The 23345-nt window shown below is 44.1% G+C and overlaps 1 protein-coding gene across 1 annotated transcript; it reads right to left on the bottom strand.

Moving 5' to 3' along the window:
* Positions 1-2047: 2047 nt before the first annotated feature.
* On the bottom strand, positions 2048-20048 carry LOC145537672 (zinc finger imprinted 2-like). Its single transcript, XM_081568524.1, has 7 exons — positions 20017-20048; positions 16684-16843; positions 10608-10697; positions 9950-9997; positions 6452-6578; positions 6165-6257; positions 2048-4734 (listed from the first exon to the last, which is right to left on the bottom strand). The coding sequence occupies exons 1-7, from the start codon at positions 20046-20048 to the stop codon at positions 3851-3853; spliced, it is 1434 nt and encodes a 477-aa protein (XP_081424650.1). The 3' UTR covers positions 2048-3850.
* Positions 20049-23345: the final 3297 nt, after the last annotated feature.

Here is a 23345-nt window from a genome sequence, read left to right as displayed (position 1 = left end):
TGAGTAGGGAGATTGGAATCTTGTGTCTGAGTTATGAGCAGTAAAAGAGAGAGAGAGATGGCTGCACAGGGACCCTTCAGGTGACCAAGTGATAAATCCCACTGGATTTGGGGCAAGAGACATTCCATGACCTTGAAGAGACGGAAAACATAAGTGATATGTTTAGAAGATATGGTTAGAAGATAGGTATCCAGGGGCAGAAGTTCTTGTTGGCAAATGGTTCAGGAAAGACTGAAGAAATAGATGAGAACTAGGTAAAATAGCTCAGTTAGGCCAAGCACTCACCTTGTGAAAGAATTTTACTACTGCCGCTGTCAGAAAAGGGCATGGTCACTGTTTATAATAGCCAGGGCAGGGAAGCAGCCTAGATGTCCATCAACAGACGAATGGATAAGGAAGCTGTGGTGCACATACACAATGGAATATTACTCAGCCATTAAAAAGAATACATTTGAATCAGTTCTATTGAGATGGATGAAACTGGAGCCCATTATACAGAGTGAAGTAAGCCAGAAACAAAAACACCAATACAGTATACTAATGCATATATATGGAAGTTGAAAGATGGTAACGATAACCCTATATGCGAGACAGAATAAGAGACACAGATGCACAGAACAGTCTTATGGACTCTGAGGGAAAAGGTGAGAGTGGGATGTTCTGGGAGAATAGCATTGAAACATGTATATTATCATATGTGAAACAGAACACCATGCCAGGTTCGATGCATGAGACAAACGCTCAGGACTGGGGCAATGGGATGACCCAGAGGGATGGGATGGGGAGGGAGGTGGGAAGGGTGTCCAGGAAGGGGAACACATGTAAACCCATGGCTGATTCATATCAATGTATGGCAAAAACCACTACAATATTGTAAAGTAATTAGCCCCCAACTAAAATAAATAAATTTATTAAAAAAAAAAAATGAGAGCCAGAAAGATGGCTGCCATGGCTGGAGGGACGGGGAAATGGGGAGTTCTTGTTCCATGGATACAGAATTTGAGTTTTTCAAGATGAAAAGTCCTGAGTATCCACTGCACAATAATGTGGCTCTACTTAACACTACTGACCACTTAAAAATGTCTGAGATGGTTAATTTTATGTCATGTGTTTATCAGAATTAAAAATAAATTAAAAAATGAGTGCTTCTAAATTTAAACAGTTAAACCTTAATATAAGGAATATAAAAGCTGTTAGCTATACTAGGAATTGGGTGGAGAGAGGAGGGAAATATATTTCTACATTATTCTTGGGGTCACACAAGGCATTAAGAAAAAGTGAGAAGAGATTGCTTTAGATTAAGAGAAACTTGAAATCAGACAACCAAATGCAATTAATAGAGCACATTTGGATCCAGGTTCAAACAAGCCAGCTATAATAGGACATCTCGGCAATGACTAGGAAAATCTGATTACGGTCTGGGTAAGACACTTTTTCTGAGTTGATTTAAAATTTTCCTTTTTAGGTAGATATACTGAAGTTTAAAGAACAGAGATGACACAATTGAAAGAAAGTGTGTTAAGCTAATAATAATTGAGGTAGTATGGAGATTTAGCAAAAATGGTGAAGGAAGAAATGGGATGGCAGACTGATGAAGGGTGTGAGTAAAGCTATGATCCCAGGGAAAGCAGCAGATTTCACAAGGTAGTGGTGAGGTAGAAGTTACCATAAAGAAATGACAGGGTCTTCCTGGAGTGCATGGAGGTTACAGTTACAACCATTCAGAAAAAGGATGGGGTCTTTTCGAAAAGGCACAGGAGCCAACTCGGAAGGACTCCCAGTGGCCAGAGCTGGAACAATTCTAAAATAAGTAATGGTCATGTTGAATTACAGCCCATGCCACAAATCCATGCTACATAAATAAATTACTGAATAAAAATCTAGAGGAGCAACTTTTCCTCACAGAATTCTAATTACTAAACGTAGAAGGGATGAGAAAAATGAAAAAATCACTAGTATGACAGAGTAAAAATGGCTGTAGGTAAAACCCACTTGCTAGATTCTAGAATTCAGTAGGTAAAAGTTGGAGGAGAAATTGGAAGCTCTCCTGAAACTTTCTCCTGAGAGATATTTATTAATCACCAAGAGAAACAAATGAAGGTTAATTAACAACATCAACAATAAGCCATACTGACATTATCTTCCCTTCAGGTAGTGGTGGCAGGATCAGAAACAAATATACAGTGGGTGGGAGGGTGGTCCATGGGAGGAAACAGGGCCAGTCAGTGCGGGCTGTTCCACCAGGAACTTGGGAAACAAGGACGAGGGGCTGTGTAGTGAGCGCTCATGTGGATCAAGTGCTCATTTGGCTGGTGCAGGCCCTAATGACTCATGTTGGTTTTTAAGTTCATGACTTTGGAGCCACACATCATAGGTCAGAAACGGCAGGATGAGAAAAAGCACGGCAGTGAATAACGACAGACACAACCCACCCTGCCAGGCCAGGAGTCAGATTCTGAGACACTAGGTCACCTGGTTCCCAGGTGTGTTTGCATCTGACCATCATTCAAGTCAGTGATGCAAAACCTTTACATTAGAACACTATGGCATAAGAGATTTTTAGTGCAACTCGTGGCTCGTACTTTTGAGTGAGGTCTGCTCAGCACAGAAAAAGGACTTTAGGTGAAGCTGGCTGTGCTGATGACGCCCGAGTCCTACAACAGAAACCGTTTTCAAATACTCCTTCTTTTTTTCAAAAATGCAAAACCCCAAACCCAACCCTCACATATAAAACTACTAAACATGCTACTTGATCAGCAGCAGATTTACGATCTACAAGACCAATTATAAGAAAGTGTTTAGCAAAAATATTCTTCCCTGATCAGTGTCCCCAAAATTCATCTAATCCTAAATTGTAAGAGAAATGGCTATCTGAACTTCACTTTAACAATCTCTTTGACCGCCTAATTCCACCAGTGTCCCATCTGATTTAACATGAAATAACACTGAAATTATGAAAAAGAAAGGTGGCTTCGGTCAGTACAGATGTTACTTTTCTTCAGAGAGAATGTGGCAGGAAGAAAACAAACCTGGGTTGAGCATCAAGATTTAAAACAAGTATCTCAGGGACTCTCAAAAACCAAACAAGCGAACCAAACCAAGCTGGGGTTCAGTTTTTGCCTCATCACTTACAACCCAGGTCAAATCAAATGACAACCTGGAGTTTCAAGTTTGCTCTATCTGTACATATGAAATAAATATCCTCAACACAGGTGCAGTGCAGCATTCCTTAACAGATCAAATAATATACATGGCAATGTTTTCAAAATTATGAACGTCTATGTAAGCACATTACCAATTACTTCAGCTTTGTGGATTATCACCATAGGTACACCTCACACACCTTTTTACGATGCCCTTTGCTGATGCATCCCATGTGGTAAAGATATTGTATGTCAACACTTCTGTAAAAATTCAGGCAACAAAGTTCCTGTCTGGAGCACACCTGCCAGTCACACATTTTTTGTCGGGATGTCAAAATCAAGGTTCTCTATTCTATGGACACCACCAGAGAAGGACAAAATCTATCGGCTTCTTTCCCAAAAATACTCTGTAAGGTTTTTTACTTCAGTGACTGGCACACGTGCTGACTGTCCGTCTGCAAAAAGACTGTTCTATCCCCTTGCAACCGCTTGCTGTTTTCTGACTACACCATGACACGTTTTCAAGTTGTTAACAAGGTTGGAGGGCTGGTGCAAGACCTTCTTTCATTCAGAGCGCTCCAAGGGTCTCTCTCCAGGAGAAAGCCTAAGAGGTTGAGAATGTTCTGACTGGACGTGTTTCAACAGTAATGGCACTCCAGGGGCTTCTCTTGAGAATGCAGTTGGTAATGTTGAGTGAGGCAGGAGGGTCAGCTGAAACACTTCCCACACAGCTGGCACTGGTAAGGCCTCTCCTGAGCGTGAATCCTGTAGTACTGGATGAGGTGTGATCTTTGACGCAACCTTCTGCCACAGTCACAACACTGATGGGCTCTTTTTCCAACGCAGTCGTGCTGCCGCTTACATCCAATCAAATACATCTTGTCTCGGGGTAACTCACGTGGCAGGGCTCTTGCTGCTTCGTGGGCTTTGAGATGCTGGAGACGATGCACAGCCTGGATGACAGCTTTGCCACACTCGAGACGCTCATGGCAGTCCTGCCTCTGAACGCTGACGCGGCCGTAGACATCTGCACGCTGGGTCAAGGACTTCCCATCCCAGTGAGTCTTCTGATGCCTGCTGAGGTGCGGCATGAGGTAGAAGGCCTCCCCACACCGTTTACATACAAAGGGCTTCTTCCCCGTGTGGATTTGCTGGTGCTTCTCCCGGCCTCCTCGGGTACCGAAGTCTCTCCCACAAAATTCACATCTATAGTGTTTGTTCTGTCGGAGGAAAAACGAGTTGTGGGCCAGGCAGGACCTGGTGCAGGCTCCAAGAGTACTGTGCTCCCGGGGACCATTTCCTAGCAGACTCTCCGATGGTTTCTTAAGTTCTGAGTTTTTCTCTAGTTGATCACCCTCGTGGCTTCCTTCCTTCCTGAGGGTCTTGGGTTCACTTATTTTTATGGGACTCAAAACTTCTGCCGGCTTGACCTGGTGCGACTCCAGCGGATCATCAGCACAAGACTCTCTCGTGTGGGCACACAAGGAGTCACCTGCCTCCAAATCCTCTATTCTTGCCCCCGAGGATGATTTCTCTACAGGCAGGCTTTGCTCTGGAGTTAGATCTTTGGTTTCAGATTGGTCCTTGCAACCTAAAAGAAATGTAAAAGGTCCTCTACTATTTTTTACTCAGAGAAAAACATCATTATAGTAGAAACAGAAGAAAGAGACCAATCATTACAGACACATTAGTACAGAGGTTTGAGAGTTTTCCAGGAACCTAAGGAGAGAGTGGGAGAAGGATGCAGAAGACAGCAAGCAAGGATAGGTGAGGGTGAGGCAGCAAAGACCATCTAGGAGGACTGAACATTGACAAAGATGCCAGAGGCACTGACAAGAGAATGAGAAGGAAACCAGAGAAAGAGGGGGGACTGGGGTTTGGCTGCAACTTCCAGACCATGCTTGGTACATCACTGCGCTTTGGAGGAACTAATACAACTGTGGCCATAAAGGGATTCTACTGTCAGGTCAATCCGGGAGATACCGTATGATGCAAGTCAGCTTTCACTCTTGTAGGACTCTTGAGATCCCTTAAGCAGCGTCTCAGATCTCAAAGAGGGGAAATGTAAGAGGTAGCATTTCTCGAACTGATCTTGTTAGGCAACACTTTTGGGTTTTTTTTTGTAAAGAACCCCGATTATCATAATTCTGTAGGACTATTGGGGAAACACTGGAGTACACCAGTCAACACCTTCTCACTCAGAATAAAGCAAGAGAACTCCAACTCTTTTCTTGGCTCCCAATGTCTCGTTTTACCCATTCAATTCATCATTTACTAAACGCTGATTCCGAGCAAAGCATCATCCACCTGGATGTTCGTAAGTCTGTACAAAGACTCTAATCAGGCTATAAATGTACAAAAGGAGAGTTTGGGGAATTTCATCTGGGAATGGAAAAAGATCAGGCAGGGGAAGGCATTAGGGCTCAGAAAGCAGTGAAATTGGCGGCAATCTTATTCTGAGCAGACACTGACTATGGAAGTACACAGTCCTGGGGAGCAGCAATATAGGGTTCTACTAGGAGTATGTATGAGAGATGAAGCTGTATGAGAGATGTGACTTTTGGGCCAGGCTGGGACGGATTTAAATGTTTTGCTAGAAGTCTGGATTTTCTTTTGGGAGTGGTAAGAACCTGATGTGTGCTTTATAATGTCAACTCCCTGAGGGCTGGAAAGAGCAGTGGTATCACTGGTATCACACCAAGGTTTTCGCTTGTCTCAGTGACAGAGGAAAGACCTCTGATTTCTAGCTGTCAGGGGAAAGGCACAAATGAATGCAGGGGCTTGAACATTAGAGGATAGGGAAACTGGCCTCCCTGGAGCTAAGCAGGAGAGGAAGAGATGAGCTTCAGAGAGGAGATAAAAGAAGTACTGAGTGAGCATGATGTGGTGTGACCACACGAGCCCCTAAGGTGAAAGCACCTACCGGCCCTCTGCCTAAGCTGAGTGGGCTCTGAGGACCAGCTCCCAGTCCCTGCTCACTAAGCAGGGTTGTCTCCCCAAGATCCCGGTCTCACTGCTCACCTTGACATGTCACTGCACTCCCGTCTTCCTCCCTAGCATGTGACTCCTCCTCTTCCAGCTGTGAGATAATGTCAGGTTTAGGGAACTGGTACCCTGTTGAAGAAGGAGACTTATAACTTGGGGGTTCTGTCCTGTACCCTCAGGAACTCCCAGCCTGGTTTCTAAAGGCTCTGAGATAACAGGCAAGTGCAAACTTACACACAAGAAAAATAAAGCCTGTTTCCAAAGATTCTGCCACTAGGGACATATGCCAATGTCTGGAAACAATTTTGGTCATCACAGCTTACCGAGGGAGACCAGGTTCCTGTAATTTTCCAGCATCACCTCCCGGTAGAGCTTCCTATGAGAAGCACTGAGGTAGGGTAATTCTTCTGGACTGAAGTCCACAGCCACATCCTCGAAAGTCACCAATTCCTGAAATACCAGATATACTCCTAAATGATTGAAATCCGGAATTATCCCAAAGAGGGGGAAAGGTGCCTGATAAGAGGGGACTGACCATGAAGCACACATTCAGACAAGCAGAAAGACTCTAATCCAAAGGTTTCAGGGACCTACAAGGGTTTCTTTCCTTTAAGTCTTTCTCATTAAAATGTTTTCTTCTCTGCAATCACCCTCTTGTTTTTTTCAGCCTTCTAACTTTATAGAGGCTTTCAATGGCTAAGTCAAAGATCTCTCTTGGGAAATGTCACACTGCACTTGAAAATATGTGGGTTATTTTCCAATATCTTTTGGTATTAACTTCTAACATAATTCCACAGTGATAGGAGAACAGACTGTATATGATTTCAATACCTTCAGGCCATGAAACTTTTGCACTTAATGTCCCTGGATATGTTCCATGGTCTCCTAGTTTATAGTCTATGGGAACTTGAACAGAATTTGGATTCTCTTGTTGTGTGAAAACTATATAAATCTGAAGTTATGTTCAATTGGTTCATACTGCTTTTCAGATCTACTATAGACTTCTACCTTTATTCATTCCATTAATTTTTTGAGTTTGATATTGGAAGTCCAACTAAAAATTGTAATTTATCTACTTAAAAATAATTGTAATTTATAGTAGAACTTCCCCCATAGCTCCCTCATAGCTCAGTTGGTAAAGAATCTCCCTGCAATGCAGGGGACTTGGGTTTGATTCCTGGGTCGGGAAGACCCCTGGAGAAGCAAATGGCAACCCACTCCAGTATTCTTGCCTGGAGAATCCCATGGACAGAGGAGCCTGGCAGGCTACAGTCCATGCAGTCACAAGAACTCGACATGCCTTAGCGACTAAACCACCAACCACCACATAGTGGAACTATATGTAACTTTGTTGTGAACTCTCCAAGCCTCCTGTAAATGTGTTATCATAGTTTCATAATTTAAAACATAAAAAAGAAAGAGAAAAAATAAGTATATCTTTCTTTTGATTTGAACTCTGAGAGAAGTAGGAATATTTCTAAGACAGCTCCTACTGCGAATTTCTAGAGATCTGTGTGGGAGGAGAAAGATCCTTTTAAGTTCCTTAATAAAGAGAGAAAAATGCAAATAAAAGCTGAGCAGTATACCCCAATCCCAGGAAAAAGAGACAGTTGGGTTTACGTTCTGGTTCTCTCTTACAAGCTCTGTGAGTGTGGATAGGTTAAGCCTCAGTGACTCATCCACAAAACACAAACAGCTCATAAATATGCAGAGATGGCCAATCTTATAATAAGAAAATGCATTTCAAAATGACAAAGTATGACTTTATACTCATTCAACTGACAAAAATTAAGACGTTGGACAATACCAAGTACTGTCGAGAAGGGGGACTCTTGGTGGTGGTGGTGGTGTAGTTGCTCAGTCGTGCCTGACTCAAAATTTTGAGAGCCATCCACTGTGGCCAAGCTCTTTTGTCCATGGGATTTCCAAGGCAAGAATACTACACAGCAGGTTCCCATTTGTTTTCCAGGGGATCTTTCTGACCAAGGATTGAACCTCCATCTCCTGCACTGCAGGCAGATTCTTTACTGACTGAGCCACCAACGAAAATCTTAGAATGTGGGCTTTTGAGACCTCTTAAAAGATGCTAAAAGTGAAGTTGCTCAGTTGTGTGTGAGCTCAGTTGTGTGTGACTCTTTGCGATCCCGTGGACTGCAGCCTACCAGGCTCCCCCATCCATGGAATTTGCCAGACAAGAGTACTGGAGTGGGTCGCCATTTCCTTCTCCAGGGGATCTTCTCGATCCAAGGATTGAACCCAGGTCTCCCGCGTTGCAGGCAGATGCTTCATCGTCTGAGCCACCAGGGAAATGTAAATTGGTAAACCACTTTTGGGTCCAGAAATATACCTATTCCTAGGTGTATCTGCTCATGTGTACTGTCTTATAACCTCCAAAATCTAGGCAAGACCCAAACACTCATTTATGGTAGAAGAGATAAATGTATGATGATATTGGGGCTCCCCTGGTGGCTCAGATGGTAAAGAATCTGCCTGCAATGCAGGAGACCCAGGTTCAACCCCTCAGTCATGAAGATCCCATGGAAAAAGGAATGGCAACCCACTCTAGTATACTCACCGAGAGAATTCCATGGACATAGGAGACTGTCAGGCTACAGTCCCTGCGGTTGCAATGAGTCAGACACAACTGAGCGACTCAGTTCAGTTCAGTTCAGATCAGTCACTCAGTCGTGTCCGACTCTTTACGACCCCATGAACTGCAGCACGCCAGGCCTCCCTGTCCATCACCAGCTCCCGGAGTTTACCCAAACTCATGTCCATGGAGTTGGTGGTGCCACCCAACCATCTCATCCTCTGTCATCCGCTTCTCCTCCTGCCCTCAATCTTTCCCAGAAACAGGTTCTTTTCCAGTGCATCACCTCTTTGCATCAGGTGGCCAAAGGACTGGGGTTTCAGCCTCAACACCAGTCCTCCCAGTGAACACCCAGGACTGATCTCCTTTAGGATGGACTGGATGGATCTCCCTGCAGTCCAAGGGACTCTCAAGAGTCTTCTCCAACACCACAGTTCAAAAACATCCATTCTTTGGCACTTGGCTTTCTTTACAATCAACTCTCACAATCATACATGACTCCTGGAAAAACCATAGCCTTGACTAGATGGACCTTTGTTGACAAAGGAACATCTCTGCTTTTCAATACACTGTCTAGGTTGGTCATAACCTTCCTTCCAAGGAGTAAGTGTCTTTTAATTTCATGGCTGCAATCACCACCTGCAGTGATTGGGGAGCCCCCAAAAATAAAGTCAGCCACTGTTTCCACTCTTTCCCCATCTATTTGCCATGACGTGATGGCAACAGATGCCATGATCACTGGGCGACTAACACACACAATAATCACACCTCAGAATAATCCAGTAATACAAACTAAGTAATTACAATTACATGCAACATTCTTGGTAACAGAAAGGTGAATGTAAGAAGCAGGTATTGGAAGACTACCGAAGACGATGATACCCATTTTACTAACATACGTCTTTTGTGTTTTCATGGAAACATTATGCAGATCAACGAACTAGAGAGCATGTACTGACTGCCCAGCTTTTATAGAGGGGTTTATTTGGCTCACATGTGTTCTTTATTCTTTCTTCAAAATTTGTTAGTTGCCAACACCAAAATATTAGTATAATTCATATTATTAGCTGGATTTTTTGACTTCACTTTAAAAAATCAGAAGATCTAGGGATCAGGGTCCACATTCTCACATGGCGCCATCAGCTGATGCTGAAACATAGCTGCCCCTTAGATGGGGCAGATGCCCCCCATGTTGTCACAATCCACCCACTTACAAATTCTCTTTTATTACCTCACTCATCTCTGAGGGCATCTTCACTTGAGATCCTAGACACAGACACTGTAAGGAAAGAGGGCTATTCTCAGGAACAGATCACCTGGAACAATGTTTCTCACCTCTCTTCCCCTTAGCTCTTCCTCAAGGAGCATTTGTAAACACTTTCTTTTCCTAGCTGTCAAACGCCTTCCCCTCACCCATGAATTTTTTTCTAAAGCAAGTGCAACACATTAGCTTCTTCTAGGTTTCAAAACATGATTTAACAAGAACATTAAGGAGCAAATTTTTAAAAATTCACAACAGTTATTTCATCTATAAAAAGGAGCATAATAGTAGTACAAATCACATGAGGGTTGCTTTGACTAAGTCAAAAGTGGAGAGATAATGGAACAATAAACAATGAAAAATTAATTCAAGAGACAGGAAAAGAGAGAAAATATTAAAGATGTGGTATGTGGTGGTGGCAATAAGTGTGAGAAAAAGCAGGAAAGCAAATACAAAGAGTCAGAAGAAAATTCTGATACAGAAGCCTGGGAAAGAAAGGCTCAGTTAGGTAAAGTTTACATAAAGACTTTAAGGAAATGAGGATGTTTAATTAGATAGAGGAGGTCTAGAAATCAGAAAGGGGAGCTCCTCACACTGCAGAACTAAGTCAGAAGAAAACCTGACTCACCTGAGATCTAACAAATGGCTTCCTGTCAGACATCTTTGTGTCCTTCTTTTGGTGGTGTTTTGTGTTTCTCTCTTCTGCAAGGACACAGTTCTGAGCAGAGAAACATAGAAGGGAGAAGGAATAACCACAGAGTTGAGTCCAGTCTGGCAGCACCCACAGACACAGAGAGTAGCCTGCCAACCCCTCACCTGCCATGGGCAGAAGCAGCACTTCCTATGACAAGAGAAAAACCAAAAAAAATCATTTCTCAGCTCACTGTGGCAATTCCAGAAAAGAGGTTTGGTTACCTCCCACCTCTAAATGCTTCCATGGATTTTCAGTGCCTTCCAAATAAAGTAAACCTTCCCTCTACATTTGTATCAATGGTCCTAGCTTCACCATCTATTTAGTCACCAAAGAACATCAGTTTCTCAATTGTAACATGAAAATTACAAAGATCTCTCTAATTCTACAGGCACCTATAAGGGTTAAACATTACCTGCTGTGTGTGGGGCACAAAGCAGGTAGTAAAAAAAAAAAAAAGACCACAACTCTTATTACTACATCTTTTTCACTCAGGGATCTAGAAGACAACCACCACCTTCCCTCAGGAAACCTGAAGTCCTTCCTTGTTTGTGGTCTCTTTCCAAGAGTACCTTTCACTATTCTATAGTTTCTTCTCATACCCTAGCAAGCTCTTTCCCCTCTCTTGAATTTCAGCTCCATCAAAGGCTGTGTCTTTGACCAAGTTTAAAAATTCTGTGGGACCATATGCCCTATGTCCGATGGAGGCAGTATTAACAGCCACGATTAATAAGATGACAGACTCTGGAGCCAGCCACGGAGGTCGGAATCCTGACTGCCAATTACTATTAATAATTGTGGACCACAGGCAAGTTGGGCTTCCCTGGTGGCTCAGACGTAATCCCTTGGAGAAAGAAATGACAACCCACTCCGGCCTTTTTGCATGGAGAATTCCACTGGCAAGGAGCCTGGCAGGCTACAGTCCATGGGGTCAAAAAGTCAGACACAACTGAATGACGAACACGTTCACAGGTAAGTTATTCAATCTCCCTGTGCCTCTGTCTTCTCATCTGTGGAAGGAGGGTAATACCTATCTCAAGAACTACTAAGAGAGGTAAAACACTATTATAAAATATTTACAATGTAGTACATTTTAAGTGTCCAACATGTTTACTATTCAGTTCAGTTCAGTCGCTCAGTCGTGTCCGGCTCTTTGCAACCCCATGAACCGCAGCACAACAGGCCTCTCTGTCCATCACCAACTCCTGGAGCCCACCCAAACCCATGTCCGTCAAGTCGGTGATGCCATCCAATCATCTCATCCTTTGTCGTCCCCTTCTCCTCCCACCCCCAATCCTACCCAACATTAGGGTCTTTTCCAATGAGTCAACCCTTCGCATGAGGTGGCCAAAGTATTGGAGTTTCAGCTTCAACATCAGACCTTCCAGTGAACACCCAGGATTGATCTCTTTTAGGATGGATTGATTGGATCTCCTTGCAGTCCAAGGGACTCTCAGGAGTCTTCTCCAACACCACAGTTCAAAAGCATCAATTCTTCGGCGCTCAGCTTTCTTCACCGTCCAACTCTCACATCCATACATGACCATTGGAAAAACCATAGCCTTGACTAGATGGACTTTTGTTGGCAAAGTCATGTCTCTGCTTTTAAATACGCTATCTAGGTTGGCCATAACCTTCCTTCCAAGGAGTAAGCGTCTTTTAATTTCATGGCTGCAATCACCATCAGCAGTGATTTCAGAGCCCAAAAAATAAAGTCTGACACTGCTTCCACTGTTTCCCCATCTATTTCCCATGAAGTGATGGGACCAGATGCCATGATCCTGCTTTTCTGAACGTTGAGCTTTAAGCCAACTTTTTCACTCTCCTCTTTCACCTTCATCAAGAGGCTCTTTATTCTTCTTCACTTTCTGCCATAAGGGTGGTGTCATCTGCATATCTGAGGTTATTGATATTTCTCCCGGAAATCTTGATTCCAGCTTGTGTTTCTTCCAGCCCAGCGTTTCTCATGATGTACTCTGCATATAAGTTAAATAAGCAGGGTGACAATATACACCCTTGACGTACTCCTTTTCCTATTTGGAACCAGTCTGTTGTTCCATGTCCAGTTCTAACTGTTGCTCCCTGACCTGCATACAGGTTTCTCAAGAAACAGGTCAGATGGTCTGGTATTCCCATTTCTTTCAGAATTTTCCACATTTTATTGTGATCCACACAGTCAAAAGCTTTGGCATAGTCAATAAAGCAGAAATAGAGGTTTTTATGGAAATCTCTTGCTTTTTCGATGATCCAGCGGATATTGGCAATTTGATCTCTGGTTCCTCCGCTTTTTCTAAAACCAACTTGAACATCTGGAAGTTCACGGTTCACGTATTGCTGAAGCCTGGCTTGGAGAATCTTGAGCATTACTTTACTAGCATGTGAGATGAGTGCAACTGTGCTTTAGTTTGAGCATTCTTTGGCATTGCCTTTCTTTGGGATGGGAACAAAGACTGACCTCTTCCAGTTCTGTGGCCACTGCTGGGATTTCCAAATTTTATTAGCCTCTTCAAAATTCTTTTAATGAATGCAGGTGCACAAAACTGGACTAATCATAATCCTTGATACACCACCATTCAGCCATACATGACCCTCATGTTTATTTCAAATTTAATTCTTTATATTTTTCAATGTAATCAACCCATCCCACTGGTCCACATCCCCATCTTGTTCCCTTGCCTTTCTCTCCTTGTCTATATATATATATATATAAACATATATAAGTATATATGTATATATATATACATACACACACACAAACAAAGCTTTGGTTTTAGTATCAATATCATCCAAACAGCTATCGGGAGTGAATGGCTTTCTTCTATCACCAGTGAGATGCCCTTAGTTCCAATCGAGTAACTTTGAGTTTCTAAGAGACCAGTCAAATTTTGACAGAATTGAAATTTCGGGCCTCCTATCTCCCACACTGCATGCCCTCTTTTTTTTTTTTTTTTTTTGACTGTGTATTGTTTTGTGTTGACACTAAGGTTTAGGCTCAAAATGAAAAGTGGAAGGGTGGGGAACAGAGCAGAGAGAAGGCATACTCTCCGAAAATAGCATGAAAAGCAAAAGCCAAATCTCAAGTTTCTTTCATTTCACATAGGATTAGGCAGATTAGACTGGAGATTACAAAATTCATTCATTCATTCATTGAACAAGTTTTTATTTAGCTCCCTCTTACACGCCAGGCATACAGCAAAAGTTCAAAAAATCCCTCTCTCACCTTCCTCCTCACATGCTTGGATCAAGTCTGCCACCAGGTCACCTGCTTCCTTGCTGCTCTTGGGCTGCTTTGACCTCGCTCATGTCTGAACCTCCCCTGGCAACGTGTTCAGAAACTGCTCCAGCACCAGCTGCTCCATCATCTGCTCCGTGGTGCGGCTCTTTGGCTGCAGCCATCGCCAGCAGAGCTCCTGAAATTAGCTCACAGCTTGGTGAGGTCCTGTAACCGACAGGGGCTGAAAAGACCTAAAGTTTTGATGAGAAACTCTTGGAGCCTCTGGGTTTCTTATGGGGGTGGTTTCTCAATTTTCTTCTTGATCACATAGATGAAAGAGCTGGGTATTCCTCGAGATATCCAAAACTTCTTTCACATGGAGCATTTTTACAGCTTGACCCTTCAAAGGATGGAGATACTCTAAAAGGCAGGCTGCTTCAAAGCACACTGTTGTGGAAGATGGTGGGCTGAGTTTTATCAGATGAAGAAGAGAGTCAGAAACCTTAGGATCTGCAGAAACTACACAGAGAGACTCACAAATGGCTTGCAGAGTTTAACTGGACAGTAGAGGTTATGCGAATCAAAGGAAGTTAGCTCATTTCACACAAATGCCTAAATGAATATTCACACAGATTTGCATATCTACAGACCGGCTGTTGCCTCAGTCACAGTGTCAGGTCTAGAAGATGCACAGACACGGGCTAGAAAAATCTCAGAAATGGCACTGAAGGGGAGAGACTTGAACTCCAAACCACAACGAACTGAACAAATTCATGAACCACCTAAGAAGATCCTTTTAAAAATGAGTTAATACAAATGAGGAAAGATCATTACAATACATTCATCCTACAAAGGACTGCATCCCTATGCAAAAAAATATAAAGAAATCAAACAAGCCTGTAACAAAAAGGCAGAGATCACTTAAAAATGCAAATTTATTTTCTTATTTTTTATTTAAACATTTTAACTCTTTAGCTAGAAGTTAGACTGGGATAATGTATGAGAAGACTGTGATTTTTTCTTAATACTTATCCGCCTACCATCAATTTAAAATTTGCTATTACTTCCTTTTTTTGGATGTACGATACCCCCACTGAATTTCCATCTCTACAGGCTGCAGCATAAGATTCTGACAAAGGAGTAGCAGAAATGACTGTGAAATCCTGGCAACCTGCTTCTCTAGGCTAGCCAGGTCCCAAGCTAGAGCAAAGAGTCACAATCCCTTCTCCTCGCCCAGAGAAGGAAAAGTAGGCATAAAAGCAGCTAATGTTAAACACTTGGGGGGAAAAAAGCGAAAGAGTCCCTAAAAAACGTGAGTGGTGGTGGGTTCCTTGATTTCAGAGTAGGGAAGAAAGTTCAGAGAAATGGGAATAAGTGCTGGGAGAAGGGAGTGGAGGCCAAGAGATTCCAGGTGAGCTGAGGCTGTGGGAGGAGGAAGCAGGGACTGAAGGGAGCCACCAAAAGAGAAGTGCTGAGGAATGGGGAAAGGAGGAAAGCAAGGCCAGGCAGAATGCAGAGCTGGACCAGAGGTGGAGGAGGGGGGCAAGGTAAAGAGGAAGAACCAGTCTGGGCTAGGAGAGGTGTCCAGGGAGTAGGCGCCCAGAGAGAAGGGGTGGGACTGAGGCAGAGGAGCAGAAAGGAGAGGCAGAACTAAGGAGAGGAAGGGGGCCAGGACTGAGCGAAAGGATATAGAGAGGAGAGGTGTGATGGAGGGAGGAGGTCTGAGGCAAGAGGGGCAGGAAGGAGGGACCAGGGCCAGGGCAGAAGTGGGGGACCGCAGGAAGGCTGAGGGAGGGTAAGGGCTGGGAGAGGAGAGGTGGGCCAGAGCCAGGGGGAAAACACAGAGGAAGGTGGGACAGGAGGTAAAGGGGGAGCTGAAGGAAGGAGCGCCTCTGACATAAAGGGGGTGGAGCTCGGAGAGAGGCAGGAGCAGGACAGAGGGGAGGGATAATGGCAGGGCCAAGGCTGAGGGCACTGTGTTGAGGGGAGAGGAGGGGTCCTAAGAAAAAAGGGGGAGTTTGAATGTGGGGGAGGCTGGGGGGAGGGGCCAGGGGGTCTGGAGAGGAACGGGGGGTCTTCAAAGGCGAAGAAGGGTGGTTCTGGTGGGGGAGAGCGAGAGTGGGGTCCTAGAAGAAGAGGGCTGAGGGGCATCGTCGAAGGGGAGGGTGGAGGTCCTCATGGAGGAAGGAAGCTGTTCTGAGGGGAAGGCAGGGGGTCTCTGAGGGGGTAAACTGGGGGCCCCTCCAAACGGGGGGGGGTGAAGGGAAGGGAGGGGTCCTCGAGGGGGAAGAAGGGTTTTCTAGGGCGGGAGTCCTTGAGGAGGCCAACAGGTGTGTCTGAAGGAGAAGGCCCGTGGGGGTCCTCGAAGGGGAGGGCAGGGGTCCGAGAGGAGGACGGGGAGGGTCCTCGGGGACCAAGGAACGCGTTCTTGGGGGTGAGAGCGGAGAGGCCCTAAAAAGGGAGGGTCTGTGGGGTCCTGGGACGGGGAGGAAGGTGCGACGCGGGAGGAGGAGGGCGGGTGGAAGGCCTTCCGGCCAGGGAAGCATTGGCAGGAAGCCGGGGCGTGAGCAACAGGGAGGCTGCCGCGTCCTCCTCAGAGTTGACTTGGCCCGCGCGGCCTCCCGCACCCCTTCCCCTCAGGGCCGCTACTTCGCGCCTCCCTTTCCGTCGACTTCCCCGCGAAGAGGAGCGTCTGCCCCGGCGTCCCTGAGAGGACGCCCCTGCCTCCTTGCCCGCGAGCCGGGCCCTCACCCCCAGGGCCCCTCCCTCGCGTTCGGGCCCTGGCCGCCGCGCGCTCACCTCGCAGACGGACACCCTCGCCTGGTCGAACCTCTGCACCTCGGTCTTACAGCGCAAACCCGCCAGGCAGGCGCTACCAGCGGTCTGCGCATGCGCCCTGTGGGACGGCCGGTGCAGAAAGCGCCGCGCAGAAAACGCAGGCCGCTTCTGGCCGGTTCCGCTGGGCGGGCCAGCGAGGACCACGCGGCCTAGAGAGGGCTGGGAGGGGCCGGAGGACTACTTCCTTTAGATGCTTTACGAGTTTTGGCAGTAGTTAGCACGTGGTTTAAAACTGTTTCAAAATAAACAGTATGCAGTGAAAAGCCTTCTCACTTTGTGTGTGCCACCGACCAAATTCTCATGCTATAAAACCACGGAACACTCAGGTGACCGGTGCAATTATTTGAATACGTATGATTATTAAACTGAATAATTATGCAACTGTGAATAATTATGAAAGCATGAACATGTTTTCAGTGTCCTTCCACAGTGTCTTTGTGTATATGAAAATAGAGATATATGCGTATATACATATGTGCGTTATACACACATATATGTCATTATCATTGATACGTATTATACATATCTATACTATAAATTCGGTAGATATTTACCTGTAATAGATATAAATAGTTTAAAATATAAAATATATTTTCTAAATAAGAAGTGTGACGATGTAACACAACCTATAATGTGACACAGTGTGGTACATACTGTAGCTTAAAATGTGTACTTAAGTAATATAATTACTCCCTTGATAGCAATATAAGGCTTCCCTGGAAGCTCAGTTGGTAAAGAATCCCCCTGCGATGCCGGAGAGTCTGGTTCGATTCCTGGGTCAGGAAGATCCGCTGCAGGAGGGATAGGCTACCCACTGCAATGTTCTTGGGATTCCCTTGTGGCTCAGCTGGTGAAAAATCCACCCTCAACGCAGGCAGACATGGGTTCGATCCCTGGGTAGGGAAGCTCCCCTGGAGACGGGCACAGCTATCCACTCCAGTATTCACACCTGGAGAATTTCATGGACTGTCGAGTCCATGGGGTCTCAAAAAGTCAGACACGACTGACCAACTATAACAAGTATATCATGATGCCACACAGATTCATATTATATGTAACTATATGTTTGTATAAATAGAGTAGAAACATTTTTAGTTTGCAAAAATACTCATAGTCTCATTTCCTACCTTTTTTATACAAAAGGTGGCAGACTGTACCCATTGTTCTATGCCTTCATTTTTTCCTATCTCAGAGACCTTTTCATATCAGTACAAAGAGAATTTGCCTACTGTTTTTGAACAGCTGTTTGAATTCTGTTGTACTGTTGTTGTGACTTGATTTATTTACCCCATCCCTGACTACTGGGTGGTTGAGTTGTTTTCAGCCCTTTGCTACCAGTATTCTGTGCAAAACTATGAGCTTCAGCAGTTCTGCTGCTGTGTGAAACCTTCTGGGAAGAAAAATCCCATGCAGTGGAATTGTTGAGCCACGGTGCACATGTGTGTGTCATTTTGACAGAGATTTCTAAGCTGCCTTCCATAGACGCTTGCCTATCAGACCCCCACCAGCCTGTGTGAGCAAACCTGCATTCTCAGTGTTATAGGATGATTTTTCAGTTTTTCCAAAACTAGGGTCGAAAAATTTTTCAGGAGCAAGGTAGAATATGTTTTCCTGTGTTGAGGAGCCATTTGTGTTTAACTAAAGAACATTTATCAGGGCCTCGAGATATGTAGGGAAAGTATAGTGAAAGGTGCAATAAGTATTTTAGTCATTGTGATGTTGATTATGGTGATGATGGCATAATGGTTAATATTCTTGACACTGGTCTTATACCTGTGACAAAAACTAACTCAAAGTGGATCAGACACCCAAATGCAACACCAAAACTAGAAAACTCCAGGAAGAGAACTTAAGAGAAAACTTATGACCTGAGATTTGGTGATGGCATTTTAGGTATACATGTGCAGCTCACAAACCCCTGGTGTGGGGGATTCCCCAGAAGTGCCCTTCTATGTATTGTATCTGAAAACCTGCAATTTGGAGGTCATTCAAGCTCTCTGAGCCTCAGTCTGTCCTTCTAGACTAAAAGGACAGCAAGTTACTAAATGTAAGGATTAAAATATGTAGAGGTGGATAATGTTTTCTTCCACGTGCTGAGGGTCGCTGGGTGCATCTGAAAATGAATCAACAAAGACACATTAACTGGAGACAAGCTTACAACTTATTTTAATATGTTTTAAGTGACACAGGAGCCTTCCTAAGGAAATGAAGACCTAAAGAAACAGACCTGAGTATTTCAAACTAGGTTTGATGAGGTGTGGACAGTTGTGGAAGAATATGATCGGTTAAGGAATAAGAGGTGAGTGTAATAAGCTGGCAGAAACTTAGCAAGGCCTGTGTGTTAGGCTTCCTCTTGGAAGTGTTCCTCACCCTTTGGAGATAAGAATGCTCCTTTGCTCCTGCTATAGGCAGGGTACCTCTCCCATGATGGGATTATGGCTTGTTTCATGGAAGGGGGAAGGGGAAGAGAGTGAACCTCTTCCTTCCGCTGTTTTCTCAAACTGCTTCACCTTCATTATGCCAGGTGCCATATTTTGGGGTGAGGTATCCTGAACCCCATCACATGTCAAATGATTAAAGTGGTGTCTGAGATCCATACAGGCAGTTTATATCTGTTGGCTTCAATTTTATTAGAAGACTCTTGAGAGTCCCTTAGACTGCAAGGAGATCAAAGCAGTCAATCCTAAAGGAAATCAACTCTGAATATTCATTGGAAGGACTGACATTGCAGCTGAAGCTCCAATACTATGGCCACCTGATGCGAAGAGCGGACTCCTTGGGAAAGACCTGAGGCTGGGAAAGACTGACAGCAAGAGAAGAAGGAGGTGGCAGAGGATGAGATGTTTGGATGGCATCACCGACTCAATGGACATGGGTGTGAGCAAACTTTGGGAGATGGCGAAGGAGAGGGAAGCCTGGCGTGCTGCATCCGTGGGGTAGCAAAGAAGTGAACGTGACTTGGTGACGAACAACAACAGCACCCAAAAAGTAAGAAATAACAGTGGTTGAGGGAGGAATGGAGATAAAGGGGAAGCAACAAGGACGTTCCCAACAGGGATCGCTGATTCCGGATTAGAAGTCAGTGAGGAGTTAACACAGCTTGGGGTCCAGAGGAAAAATAGGTCAACAACCCAGCTTGGAGGGTCCCAGGGAGTCATGCACTAAATGTCAGACTTGATGCAAAGCTCTCTGTTGTGTACATTTCCATCTAATTAAAGAAGCAGACATTTTTCTCAGAATCCACATGAAACATCCAGAGGTCAGGAGACTCCCACCTCTAAGTCACACACATACCTTAAGTGCACGTCAACTTCTTGGAAATTCATATCTTGTCCTGGATCTTGTTTTTCTCCCTTGTTCTTATTTGCTAGGCTGAAGGTAACTCACAAATATTTTCTTAGGTGTGGGTGTCTTGTCCAGGGTGCCTGCCAGGGGCGCGACACAGAGTCAAGTGTGAAAAAGCTGTATGTTCAACATATGGTTGCTGAGGGGAAGGATGCAGGGAAGGGATGGTTAGGGAGCGTGGGACAGACATGTACACACGGCTGTATTTAAAACGGAGAACCAACAAGGACCTGCTGTGGAGCACAGGGAACTCTGCTCAGTGTTCAGTGGCAGCCTGGATGTGAGGGGAATTTGGGGGAGAATGGATATGCGTGTATCTGTAGCTGAGTCCCTTTGTTGTCCGCCTGAAACTATCATGGCATTGTTAACTGGCTATACTCCAATATAAAATAAAAAGTTAAAAACTTCATGTTCGATTTATTAGCAGCACCTCTTAAGAGAGCATATGTAGGAGGTTACATTGTCTTAAATGGTTTTCTAACTCCTTATGTTAAAATCAGAGCAGCAAGAGTAGATAAAGGGATTATATATTCATACATATTAAGATGGCACAATACGTAATCATATAAAAGCAATTTATGCACATTTGAATCTTGATTTTCGTTTGCTGAAAGAAAATATTATTAAGACAAAAAGGAAAATCATCCCCCTGAACATGGCATTACCCCCGTGGTTCTTGGTCCCATGCAAATATTTTACTCAGTCATCATACCTTTATACAACTTAAAAAAAAAAAAACCAAAAACTTTTTGTTTGTATTGAGGTACAGCCAGTTAAAAATGTTGTGATACTTTCAGGTAAACTGTGAAGGGACTCAGCCATATGTATATATTTATCCATTCTCCCCCAAATTCCCCTCCCATCCAGGCTGCCAGGGAACACTGAGCAACGTTTCCTGTGCTGTACAGTAGGACTTTGTTCGTTATCTGTGAGTTTATCCATAAGAACAAACCATAAGTTTGCTCTCTAAGTCTGAGAGTCTTTCTGTGTTGTAACTTCATTTATATGATTTCATTTTAAATTCCACATAGGAGGGATGCCATATGATATTTCTCCTTCTCTGTCTGATTTACTTCACTCGCTATGACAATCTCTAGGTCCATCCATGTTGCTGCAAATGGCATTATTTCATTCTTTTTAATGGCTAATATTCCATTGTACTGTGTACAACTCTTATTGTATGTGTATATTTTATGCTTTGCACAATTTATTATGTTGTCTCGTTAAAATTAGTATCCCTAAGATCTAATAAGAGTACATCCTGAGAAATGCCAGGCTGGATGAAGTACAAGCTGGAATCCAGATTTCTGGGAGAAATATCAATAACCTCACATATGCAGATGACACCACCCTTATGGCAGAATGTGAAAAAGAACTAAAGAGCCTCTTGATGAAAGTGAAAGAGGAGAGTGGAAAAGTTGGCTTAAAGCTCAACATTCAGAAAACAAAGATCATGGCATCCGGTCCCATCACTTCATGGAAAATAGATGGGGAAACAGTGGAAACAGTGTCAGACTTTATTTTTGGGGGTTCCAAAATCACTGCAGATGATGCCTGCAGCCATGAAATTAAAAGGCACTTACTCCTTGCAAGGAAATTTATGACCAACCGAGACAGCATATTTAAAAGCAGAGACATTATTTTGCCAGCAAATGTCCATCTAGTCAAGGCTATGGTTTTTCCAGTAGTCACATATGGATGTTAGAGTTGGAGGGGGAAGAAACCTGAGTGCTGAAGAATTGATGCTTCTGAACTGTGGTGTTGGAGAAGACTCTTGAGAGTCCCTTGGCCTGCAAGAAGATCCAATCAATCCATCCTAAAGGAGATCAGTCCTGGGTGTTCATTGGAAGGACTGATGTTGAAGCTGAGACTCCAATACTTTGGCCACCTCATGTGAAGAGTTGACTCATTGGAAAAGACCCTGATGCTGGGAAGGATTGGGGGCAGGAGGAGAAAGGGATGACAGAGGATGAGATGGTTGGATGGCATCACCGACTCGATGGACATGGGTTTGGGTAAACTCCGGGAGTTGGTGATGAACAGGGAGGCCTGACGTGCTGTGATTCATGGGGTTGCAAAGAGCCGGACACGACTGAGCGACTGAACTGAACTGAACTGAATGAACACAGAAAAGATGCTCAACATCACTCATTTTCAGAGAGATGAAAGTCAAAACCACAATGAAGTGGCATCTGACACTGGGCACAATGACCATCACCCAAACATCTCAAACATGAAATTCTGGAGAGGGAGTGAAAAGGTAAGGGTCTTACACTGTTTGTAGGAATGCAAACAAGCATAGCCACAATAAAGCATATGAGTTCTTAAAAACCTGGAAACAAAACTGCCATATGAGCCAGCAATCCCACTGCTTACATACACCCCAAGGAAAGTAGAACTGAAAGAGACACGTGCACCCCAATATTCATCTCAGCACTATTTACGATAGCTAGGACATGGAAGCAATATTGCTAGATATCCATTGCAGATGAATGGATAAGGAAGTTGTGGTATATATATACAATGGACTATTACTCAGCTGTGAAAAGGAATGCTTTGGGTCAGTTCTAATGATGTGTGGAAACAGGAGCCTGTTCTACAGAGTGAAGTAAAGTCAGAAAGAGAAATACAAATGCTGTATAGTAATGTATATGTATGCAATTTAGAGAGATGGTCACGGGGATCCTTCATGCAGGGCAGCCAAAGAGACAGACATGGGAAGAACAGACTTTTGGACTCTGTGGGAGAGGGCAATGGTGGGACAATTTGAGAGAATAGCATTGAAACATGTACATTACCGTACAAAATCAGATGGCCATTCCAAGTCCAGTGCATGACGCAGGGCACCCACAGCCAGTGCTTGGGACAACACAGAGCAATAGGCTGGGGAGGAGGGTTCAGGGCGCGGGAATATGTGTGTACCAGTGACTGACTCCGGTTGATGTAAATTTAATATCTTACAGTTAAAATAATTTTAAAATATGAAAGTTTGCTTTCTGAAATTGCAGTGTTGGAGTTCATGGTCCTGCATATCTTCTGAACCTATGAAACAAAGTCTGATTTGAAGGAGGGTAGTGTCAAATTATGTTGCCAAGAACTGTGTTCCCGCACTCTAAAATCCTACAAAATGGACCTGTCAAGTTTCCACTAAAATATTACTTTGTTTTCCCTTCCGGGGCATCTTACGGAATGTTTCAAGTGACTGGAGAGGAAGCAAAAGAGATCACCCTCTTTGAAGCACCAAGTAACATGGGGCATCCAATTTTGAATAAATTTCC

The sequence above is a fragment of the Giraffa tippelskirchi genome, chromosome Y (genome assembly GCF_054371585.1).
Source record: "Giraffa tippelskirchi isolate mGirTip1 chromosome Y, T2T-mGirTip1v1.2.pri, whole genome shotgun sequence".
Taxonomy (NCBI): Eukaryota; Metazoa; Chordata; class Mammalia; order Artiodactyla; family Giraffidae; genus Giraffa; species Giraffa tippelskirchi.
The sequence above is the reverse complement of the archived record's forward strand: the minus strand, read 5'-3'. Positions and strand labels throughout refer to the sequence as shown.

Coding starts and splice junctions, on each gene's coding strand:
- LOC145537672 (XM_081568524.1), bottom strand. CDS start 20,048: ATGAATTTCCAAGAAGTTGACGTGCACTTAAG. Junction 9,998..10,607: donor AGCCATTTGTTAGATCTCAG/GTGAGTCAGGTT, acceptor CTTTCCTTACAG/TGTCTGTGTCTAGGATCTCA. Junction 6,579..9,949: donor TGCCCTCAGAGATGAGTGAG/GTAATAAAAGAG, acceptor CTGGTATTTCAG/GAATTGGTGACTTTCGAGGA.